Source organism: Xenia sp. Carnegie-2017, unplaced genomic scaffold (assembly GCF_021976095.1).
Source record: "Xenia sp. Carnegie-2017 unplaced genomic scaffold, XeniaSp_v1 HiC_scaffold_2, whole genome shotgun sequence".
Classification (NCBI taxonomy): Eukaryota; Metazoa; Cnidaria; class Anthozoa; order Malacalcyonacea; family Xeniidae; genus Xenia; species Xenia sp. Carnegie-2017.
In genome coordinates, this window is record NW_025813482.1 from 8966936 (window position 1) to 8977742 (window position 10807).

A 10807-nucleotide genomic window follows, 5' to 3' on the forward strand; every position below is an offset into this window, starting at 1 on the left:
AAAAGAAATCACGACTATTTTACGTGACTTTTTGTTTAGATTATCTCGACGAAAGATTTTAACGCGTCGAGATAAAAATCCTTGCAATGTGGCAACGCACGTAGTCTAGTTAAGGATTTTTTATATTAGAATTATCTAAGTTTTCAATATAAAACGTCGTCTACTGTCAACACACGAGTAGTTATACGAGAAATAATAATGTTGTAGAACTACTGAATGTCGAGGGATTTCTCTGAAGCTCTGGTTTCCTCCCACTTGCCAAGTTGACAAAATGGGTTGTTATGAAAGCGTTCTATTTAAATATAGCTAACATCTGATTGTGTTTAACCAACGTTAGTTGACATAAGATATAATATTGATAAAAGTAATAAACTGAATATGTCGACATGCAACAAAACAAATATAAAAATTGCAAACTCAGAAGTCCGTATCGGCCTGCATGATTAGGCTTAGTTTTGTTTTGTTGTACTCAATTAAGTGAACTCTCACTGTAAATTCATATGACATTATGAATCAACCACCGAACGTCGTTTCCTTTGATGATGAGCCCCCCCGCCCTCCCCCTTACACACAGATTTTAGCTGCGAGTAGGCTTTGAAAGCATGGATTAATGATACTATGAAAATGTACTTTTCAAAACATTCTTTACGTTTAGATGCAATGAACACAAAAATAGCGAAGAACGTCGTGAGAAGAAAACGAGATGAGGCGAAAGAAGGAAGTCAATTTAACATATGAGATATCTATTTTTAATGATCTGCAATTGAACGCTTGAAGCACACTTTTAACATAGAAAGTGAATGTATTGATTATACGTTAAAGAATCACATACTTTAACAAAAAGTGCTTCATTTTACACGACTGACATTTTTACGATGACACATTTGTTAGTATGAAGTATGAAGTAAAACTGTCTAATGCATTTCCACCTGGTTCGTCTCAAAGAGCGTTGTTGAGATATGGCACTCGCACAGGAACATTGTTATCAGAAAATCTGTTTTCGGCCTGCGTAAATAGTTACCCAATTTCTAATTGAGCAAATTTTGGAACATTGACCAAAAAATAAAAAGTATTTTGCGGAATATGGTTGTGTGTTACTCCTCCACAGCAGGCCATCAGAAAAGCATCTTCAACGAAAATTCTTCATGTACAACTCATAAGGAAAAAGTTCAAAAAGATAGATTTATCAAAAGCAGTTTACTAAGATCCTGGAAGCAGCACGTACACGAAGTTCAATAAGGAGGCATCAACAAAGAGAACTAATCTATAGTTATCTTACCAAACAAGACAAACTTTTGGACACACTCTAGGTATGTCGAATTCATTAGTAGTTTTTACAATCAACCACATCATATCTTCAAACTTACATTACTAACGTTTCTTCTAACAATGATTCCTGCATTAATTTCGGCACAGAGATGTGAAACTCTGAAAACTTTCAATAAAATCCTATGATAGCACAGCAAGCAATTTATCTTTCATTGTTTAAAAGACGTGGACCAGGATTGACAGCCCAGAACATAATTATACACTACAACATGTATTTTTTGGTAGAAGTGTAACAGTTCTAAACGTCGTCTGTTTTTGTTACCAATTTCCTACTGATACCATTTTACATGTTACTTATGCTCAAAAACGAGCATTTACATATACTTACGTTATGTAAGTATAAAATTTATTAAAATCACAAATGTCTGGAAGTTAATGAAAAATAATTCATTTGAAACGAAGAATGTAAAAACAACAATAATTATCTGGTAATGAGGAAAATCTTTCTATCTGTAAAGTTTCTATTCACTTTATATCCATAAATTTTACATCACTAAGAAGAAGAAAATTCCTGGGTAAAGGTCTTGGGGCAGGAGAAAGAATCTTAAATTGTTGACGCTCCATATCAATATCCGTTCTAAATAAAAATAACACTTGTTAAATACGTCAAAACCTTATGTTAATTTGAAAAATAGGATAGGGATTTTCATGGACTAAAGCCTCTAACAATAATTAAGTCTTGAATTATAATTATTTTTGTTTTGATTTTGAAAGTTAGATGGAGTGTTGCCCAACAAGAAACAAATAACAATCGCTTCAATTTACGTATAATGCATATGTTACTCAACCCATTGTCATACATGTTACAATGGTCATACAATGGTTATACATGTTACAATGGTCATACAATGGTTATACATGTTACAATGGTCATACAATGGTTATACATGTTACAATGGTCATACAATGGTTATACATGTTACAATGGTCATACAATGGTTATACATGTTACAATGGTCATACAATGGTTATACATGTTACAATGGTCATACAATGGTCATACATGTTACAATGGTTATACATGTTACCCAGTCCAGAAAAAAATATGAAAATGTCGCCTTTAATCGCCCCCCCCCCAGTATACTAAATTTATCCTTACATAACAATATATCCAGCTAAGTTCGTCCTTAATAGATCTTCGTCAAGATCAGTGGCCATACTAAGTCCCATGACACAGTGGAGAAGATCTTTTCCTGCATGAACGATAAAAATTAGAAAAAAGACTCAACAATGTCAGGTACGCAAAATGCATTTCCTACCTGGCTGCATTGGAACTAGCTTTGTTTCAATATCATCTTTTTGCATTCCAATAGGTAAACAAGAATCGGGCACTGCAGGCGCTTTAAAAAAAACAAGAATCGGGCACTGCAGGTGCTTTAAAAAAAACAAGCCTGAAGCTAGAAAATGTTTAACCGATAATAGAGCTGTGCATCAAAACAGGAGGGTAGAAAACGGAGAGCTGAAAGCAAAGTTCAAGTCTAAACAAGAATTACGGTAGTATTCATTAGTGCAATTGTGAAAAGTCGAGAGAGTCGAAACTCCAACGTAAAAAAAGAGAAAAACAAAGATCTTGACAAACCTCCAATTTTAAATATTTTCACGTCGGAAAACTTCAATTCAAACGTGTGAGGATAGAAATTATTTTTCACTCCATAAAAATATTGTCGTATTCTTTCATTTCTTGAATGTTTCCTAAACTGTTTACTTCGAGTAACAACCTGTTGAAAGTACATAATATACCATTTAGTACAGTGAAACTTTAGCAAACGCAACGTGCCATCGAAGACATCGATAAAAATCAGTAATAATGGTATAAAGACGACTCCACTCTATTTTACGTCATTAATGACGTCAGAAGACACGTCACATTTACTAAACTCTTTATGAATAAACAACAATTGTTCCTACCCCACCAGACTTTGGAAGATGAAGAACTTCGACGTCATCGTTAAACTGTTTTTTCAATTCATTATAGAGACGTTCTTGGTCAAGAACTACAATCACGTTAACTATAAACACAATAAGTTTTAAATGCGTTCAAAATGTTAAAAATTAGATAAAGTTAAAAACTGCTGTACAGAAAACATCTATCTTGCTGTGCAATGCAGACAAGAAGTCGAAAAATAATTAGACATTATACACAGAAGTACGTATGGATGTAAAAACATCATATTTCATGAGTAAATAAGGAAAAATACTCCATAGCTGATTGAAAACAAAATCTTTATTCTCTCATCACCCTGTACATTTAATATCCTATTGTTTCACAAATTATTTCAAAAACCATTATCTTAAGCTTCAAGATCTATACGTGCGTACGCAGATGTGCGTATACACAACATGTCACACAACAAACTTGTGTGTGGGAAATTAAGATATCTAAAATTACCATTAAAAACTTTTGCAGCATGAACCAACATCTTATAACCCCCACCAGTCACCCATCCACAAGTATTTATCACAACACCTCCAATTCGAGCTAAATAAATGTAAAAATGGAATAAATAACAGAATTTGGCAAAGCTTAGTTTTATCCAAAGTGATTTTACCTTCATTATTTTTCTCAAATCTTTGTTGAACAACTTTGGCAATTTGAGATGTTAAAACATCGTAATATTTCAAATTATCAGCAGGTGTCACATGTCCAAAATGATAAAATAAAGGCGCATGAACAGGAAATCCTAAAGACAAATTGTATATTGGAGTTAAAAAATAAATGAACAAAAGTGAAAAATAAATTTCTCATGAAACAGAACAACAAAGTCATATGTTAGTTATATTTACTATAATCCGTTATACATAAAACTTGTTTATAAACCTTCTTCAATATCTGCAGGTCTTTCAATAAGAAGTGCACCTAACATAATAAAAAAATGATAGAAATATTTCTAAATTGTGACCAGACTGCAAAGCGAATTGTAAATATTTATATTTGAGTCGTTGACCTCAAAGACCTGTCGGTGATCATTACCTGTTGAACCAGGAATAGATATTGTTCCCTAAATACAATAATCATAAGTAAAACGTTATTGTCTAGTGTTAAAATAAACACAGAGCATAACAATATGAAGATGGTATTTTAACTAACCTGACCAACATCTAAATCACAGTATATAGGTCGTCTTCCCATTCGTACAGCATAATTTAATAATATTCTACACAAGGTAGACTTGCCAACATCAGCAGGTCCTGTTATCATAATCTATAAAAGTTCATAAAAGTTCAAATGTTTTCAGTATTTTTATGATAAAAAAAACACAACCAAACTTGATTTATAAGAGAAAGAAAACATACTCTTGGTCCAGTCAAACCAGGATTCTTGCGAGCCTTTTCTCTCATTTGATCAAGGGCAGCATGAAGATTAAGATACATCAACATTGGCGTCTCCCTTGAAACATATGCTCCTTCAACAGCTCCAGTTATTTATGGTAAAGTTAAAGATGATATTACAAAAAATATTTTCAGATAAATTACAGTTTAAAAATTGATATGTTTATAACAAAACAACATACAATTATGAACAACATAACAAAAAGACAGAAAAATATAAGACAATTGAGGATATTTCAATAATACAGCCATCCCAAGTGAACACAGCAATCTTTGATCCAGGTTTAAATTGTACTTTCTTATGTAAAACTAATTCAGTTCCAAAAACCTCTGCTTGTCCTTTTAATAACTAAAAACATGGAAATATTGTCTTATAGTTCAATTAAATTTTCATTCTGTAAAAATCCAATCATTATATAATTTAAATATAAAATACATTTGTACACATGTCACACATGGATACTTTAATAAAAAGAATTCAATATTTATGTATATTCTAGCTTTTCCATAAACTTAAAATCATTTTTAGTTGCAAGAGTTAACTTAACTTATCCAAACAAGATTGTCATGAGGAAGGGTTAGAGATAAAGTGTGAAAACGATAGACTTGATTAAAGCTAAATAAACTTTATAATGACGTACAGCTAATTCAGCTGACAGACTGCCAAGAGAGTCTCCGGGTTCGGGAACTTCAAATCTTAGTTCCTGCTCACGTTCGAGATTCCATTTACCAGTCTATAAAAATTCATATGCATCTGGAATACGATCTTAAGAAATTATATGTTTGTAAATGTAGACTGTCTAGGTTGGTATAGTCCTGAGAAGGGCTGTTTTTGTTGTTGTTGACTGACGTTTCGACAACCTTAGCTTCGACAACTCTGAAGATGAAGATGAAGAAGGTTGTCGAAACGTCAGTCAACAACAACAAAAACAGTCCTTCTCAGGACTATCCCAACCTGGACGATCTACATTTACAAACATGTAACGATACTCCCAGGTTCAAACCATTTACTTTATTAAGAAATTATATAATAAAGACAAGATTGTCTGTTCATATTATACAGCAAGAATATGAAATGAGGTAAGAAGTCATTCAAATGAATACTTCACTTGCAGTACTTGCAAGTGTTTGGGAATGGATGTTTTTGACATTTTTGCAGCGGATATTTTGATATTTTATCGTCTGTTAAGAACGTTCAATTATGGCGAATATTTCGTCATACTACACTTTAAATACCTCTTCCAATCTATCGTTCTCTTCACCCATCTTGATAAAAGATTTTCAAAAAACCAACGATTTTCAAGTATTTTACGTCGTCATTGAACATAATCTATTTATTTTACTACAAACAACAAATAACAAAAATTCGCCATATTCAATTACGCTGTACATCAATACTGCTTGCTCAAGCTCAAACAAATTTCAAACCCAGTCCTCCAATGGCTCCAAAGGAAAATTACAACTACGAGAAATTAGCGGGAAATTAAAAAATATCCATTGTTTTTGTTATTACATGGTTTAAGAAACGTATTTCTTTTAAAACGTATGCAATGGATTCTGCTTTATTCTTAAAGTGTCGAATCTGTATCATTGTAACCAACCTCTCAACTTGAAATTCTGTCGTATTTTGTGATGATGTGGAGTGAGATAGGGCTTTCTTGGACAGCAAGTGAAGAATGGATCAAAGGATTGTACAACTGCTTCTATCTATGGCGAAATGTCATTCCTACCAACAATATAACTTGTGATTTTCATGCACTTACTAAAGGAAAAGTATCAGGAATAATCGGCTCCCTATTTATACTGATATTTATAAAGATAACATTACTTCTGCTTAAATATTTATTTTATGGTAATGAGCCAAATTGTACAAGTATTTCAATGACTTTTTAAATACCATGATAAAATATTTTATATTATATTATGGGGACAGGCTAAATTTACGGTTCAAAAATCATAGTATTACTTGTAGTATATACTATTACATATATATAAAATGAATTATGTGTCCTTATAACTTTTAATTCAGGTCACAATAAATTGCAGAAAGAAAAATTACAGATTCCTCAGTCTGTGTATGACATGGCAAAGGTGAAAATTTTTTTTGAAAATGCTGATACAATTTCAGTGTAACATCAATGTTTATATATTTTTTATTTTTTAGATGGCCTACAAACCTGAACATTGCAATGCAGTGATACAATTTATAAAGAGGAAACCAAATGTTGATATGAACAAAGAAATGCCAATTCTTGATACAACTGACACGAAAATGACATTATTTTTGGTAAATTTTTTATTGATAAAAGATAGTGAATTACAACATTAGAAGATAAAGAGTGACAAAAGTTGATAGTACACTAGAATGCATGACAGTAGATGACAGGGTAAGACAGTATATTGTTAGGTAAGGCACTACATAATGAGGTAAGACTGAGGTTGACAAGGTAAGACAGTGGATGACGAGGTAAGATGATGGATGATTAATAGAAAAGTTCATTCAAGTCTTAGACCCACTATCATATGTATTTCACTCACTTTAAAAACACTAAAATAATTTATGTTCACAAATCAATATTCCCTTTTTTTTGTAGTGTGCTTGTTTCTCGGGTAGTGAGAGATTGCTACGATTTTGTTTATCTTATGGTAAGTTAACACATCATAAATGACTGAAGAATATTGCCAGAGATGTGTCACAATGTGTTTTTTTATTTAACAGCATTGTTCTTCAATTTGTTATGTGTTCTGAGTAATTTTTCTTGTTTCATCAAGGAGCAGACATTCAAAGAAGAACAAAATGGGCAGATACACCTCTCCATCTTGTCACATTTGCTCTTTCTAGAAGTCAATGTAGGAACTTTGGTTCAATGGATGTTTTGCTGCGGGCAGGTAATTGATAGGCTAATTTGTGATCAACCTAAAGTTTGAAGTGTAGTTTTATTAAATGCAAATATATTTTTGATCCAATTTATTTCACAAGCATACAGATTAGGGCACAAACATGTGAAAAATAGTAAATGACCGACAGTGTCAGAGAGCAAGGATAGTATTGTGGAAATTTCATGAAGAAAACTACAACAATTGTTTATGGTGAAACCACAACAATTTTGAAGTGTTGAATGTATGAACGTTAATGAGTAAGAAAAATACTGTAGGCAATCTTGAAAATTGCTTTAACAGATCTTGGGAGATTTAACATTACGTAGGTTCATGAAGAGTCAGCATGATAATGAGGCTCTGATTCAAATGTTATGTGATGCTCGTTAAAATGATACTTTACATTAAGTACTTTATTTGCTCACTTGAAAGATATAAGACATAATTTCCCTTCATGATTTACGTTAAGTATCATTTTGGAAGTCTCGTCCTGTCTCGGTTTCCAAAAAGTTATTTTGAAACAGTTCTCTAATGTTAAGTATATAAAGACATCTATATTCTGAGAATGAATATTCAATTTGTTTACATGACGTATTGAGTTGTTGCGTCAAGTACGTGCAAGATGAATTTAGTATCTGCTTTTTATTCATTACATTTATATGCGTTCTGCACGTTGACTTTTGCAAAATGTTAAACACACCATGACACAACAAAACACCATCATTACTCAAGTCGTACTTTAAAAAATCTCTTTAAGGTTAACTGCCAGCTCTTGCTTGCTTTGGAATGTAAGAGAAATTGCTTTATCGTCATGTCCTTATTTGACTCTTCCTTCTTGCCTTTTAACTTTTGTGCTTGTTTTCAAGAACATTGACAGAACATATCTCTCAAAAATTGAACGCCTCACATCACTTGCTACGCACATGTTGCATTCAACTAGGTGGCTGTATGTCATTATCTATTTTATCCGTTATATATGTATTTGTTTTCATTCTGAATAAAAATAAGAATTAAGACCGCTCAGGGATAACTGCTTCCTGCAAAAGAACCCAAAAATAAATGAGTGAAGTCAGTTTTTAGACTGTAGAGGTAATATATAACTGACTACACGTGAAGTGTTGGAATTACGATAGACTTTAGATTAAACCTTGGATAACTTGGTCGTTCAAACGTGCGTACGTACCTATGACATTGTGTTTGATGGTAATGGCTACATGTTTATAACTGAAGTACTGCATAAGTATGTGTGTTAAAGCTCCATGTATTCTCATATAGGTTGTGATATAAATTGTAAGAACTGGATTGGAAACACTCCTCTCTGTATTGCAGCGTGTCATGGAAATCTTATGCTCATTAGATATCTTTTACGTAAAGGTATTTGTCATATACATATACATATATAAAATGTCCATTTAATTACTTGAGATATATTACCCTTGTTTCGACTCATAAGCATTAAGTTTTTAAAATTCTAAAATGAAATTTTCATTTGTTTAAATGTGTACTGCAGCTGTGTATTACTGTCAAATTGTTCAAGTTGATCAAATGATATAAAATCCTAAAGATATTCATCATTGTTCGTTCTTAGATTTTGCATATGAAAAATAATGGTTATATCTAATGAAAGTTCGCTATTTTTTGATAAAATTTTGCATATTACTCTCAACAGGAGCTGATCCAAGCATTGCCAACCGTAAAGGAATCTACCCCATTGATTTTGCAAACAATGCAGGTTAAATGTGTTTTTTTGTGAAACAAAAGTCCTTTGCCTCATTGTGATATCTATGCAGCAATTATTGTAACAGTAATCATAAATGGAGTACATCTTCTTTTTCACATTGATTTCACACCTAACTTCTCAATGATATCCATAGTAAATTGGCTCAACATTATATTTTTACAACAATATACTGTTCTGAGCAAATAGGTTTACGGTATGAAAATTATAATCGGACGAATCAATTCATTTGAATATTTAGCTTTAAACGCGCTAGGCAATTTGATAATTTGAATAATGTACGGCACGATTAATGAAACTAAAGTTTTATTATTTTCTTTCACCAGATGATCACCGTAAGGCGTGAAACACGGTGTAGTGAATGGTTTCATGATAGTATTTATTTTAGTTTTAAAAATTTGTATTTTGCTTGTGTAGATAACAGAGAAGCTGCTGATCTACTGAAATTTCATGTCTCGAATTCCCATGTTTGGGAGGTCATTGATCCTCATACTCCTCCAAAAATCAGACTAGGCTTACAAAGTCCATCGAAACAACATTTGATTGATTCTACGTTTACAAGAAGAAGGTCAATCAGAGAAAAGTATGTCAGTTAAAATCAATTTAATGTTGATTTGTTTTATTTAAATATGTACATAATATTTATTTGTGTAGTCTGTGCTGTGCATGTATGCATGTATATTTATGTCAAGGAAAATATAAAAAAGCTTTATTGGTGACTTTAATATTTGTTATATATATATACTATAACTGTTTCATAATTTCTGTAACGGAGTTTTTTTGAACGCACGAACTTTTCTGCATCAAAACTGACCATCCGTCTATTTGTTACCCTGCTACATATGCGCTGAATCATTAACATTATTCATTTCTTTTTAAAGTGACTTTATTTAAAAACTGACAGTAAAGGCCAAAGAGTGAGTGACTTTAGTTCTGGTCCTTACTTGCGACATAGACATAGGATTATCAAAACTCTCCGTTCCTCGTATGCGTAATTATATTTTTGCTTATGTTTACTGCGTTTTATTGCAAGTGAGGACACTTATGCTTATGGTTATGCTTATGCTTGTGTTGACCTGTGTCACAAGCGAGGACAAGGCTTAAAAACTCGTTTGTGTCTTAAATTTTATGCTTTGTGTCTTTTGGAGCAATATTTGTTTAGAAATAGTTAATTCCTCGTATAAAATTAGTTTAAAACATGTGGAATGTTGTTTTGACATTGAAAACATAGAGTTTTTCAAACATTCCAATCGCAAATAACTTAAGGTGAATCACTCTTGGAACTTTTATGGACTTTCTTTGGTATTTTGTATGGTAAGCATTGTAGAGAAGATTAAGGAATCAAGGTTAAGGCCCGTTCACACAATCCGATTTGTCGGATCCGATTGTTTCGGTTCCGACTTTTCGCTGCTTGTTTAGACGTTTCGATAATTTTGTTGATTTTTAGATTCGTTTAGATATTTATAGTCGTGGCGGCAATCATTTATTTATCCAGAACATTTATCGACATATTTTGCTTATTTTTGTTGTTGT

At 32.3% G+C, this 10807-nt stretch overlaps 2 protein-coding genes and 1 long non-coding RNA gene across 3 annotated transcripts in view; 1 reads left to right on the plus strand and 2 right to left on the minus strand.

Annotated features, from left to right (window-relative positions):
- LOC124440343 (protein CLP1 homolog) overlaps positions 1-6063 on the minus strand; it is a 28790-nt gene extending 22727 nt beyond the window's left edge. Inside the window, exons 1-14 of the mRNA XM_046990726.1 lie at positions 5896-6063; positions 5301-5393; positions 4895-5008; positions 4624-4752; positions 4418-4531; positions 4301-4328; positions 4148-4186; positions 3879-4010; positions 3719-3808; positions 3238-3338; positions 2909-3047; positions 2589-2669; positions 2429-2522; positions 1760-1906 (exon numbers count right to left, since the gene is read on the minus strand). Coding sequence (XP_046846682.1) covers positions 1795-1906; positions 2429-2522; positions 2589-2669; positions 2909-3047; positions 3238-3338; positions 3719-3808; positions 3879-4010; positions 4148-4186; positions 4301-4328; positions 4418-4531; positions 4624-4752; positions 4895-5008; positions 5301-5393; positions 5896-5925 — 1296 coding nt within the window. The 5' untranslated portion in view covers positions 5926-6063 and the 3' untranslated portion in view covers positions 1760-1794. The remainder of the gene's footprint in view (positions 1-1759; positions 1907-2428; positions 2523-2588; positions 2670-2908; positions 3048-3237; positions 3339-3718; positions 3809-3878; positions 4011-4147; positions 4187-4300; positions 4329-4417; positions 4532-4623; positions 4753-4894; positions 5009-5300; positions 5394-5895) is intronic.
- A 66-nt stretch (positions 6064-6129) lies between these two features.
- LOC124440346 (ankyrin repeat and EF-hand domain-containing protein 1-like) lies at positions 6130-10083 on the plus strand. Its single transcript, XM_046990728.1, has 8 exons — positions 6130-6511; positions 6689-6750; positions 6824-6946; positions 7254-7305; positions 7432-7548; positions 8812-8910; positions 9206-9268; positions 9692-10083. The coding sequence occupies exons 1-8, from the start codon at positions 6292-6294 to the stop codon at positions 9868-9870; spliced, it is 915 nt and encodes a 304-aa protein (XP_046846684.1). The 5' UTR covers positions 6130-6291; the 3' UTR covers positions 9871-10083.
- LOC124440354 lies at positions 6947-8009 on the minus strand. The gene is made up of 2 exons (XR_006946663.1): positions 7962-8009; positions 6947-7576 (listed from the first exon to the last, which is right to left on the minus strand). It is a non-coding gene; the product is annotated as an uncharacterized LOC124440354 (long non-coding RNA).
- Positions 10084-10807: the final 724 nt, after the last annotated feature.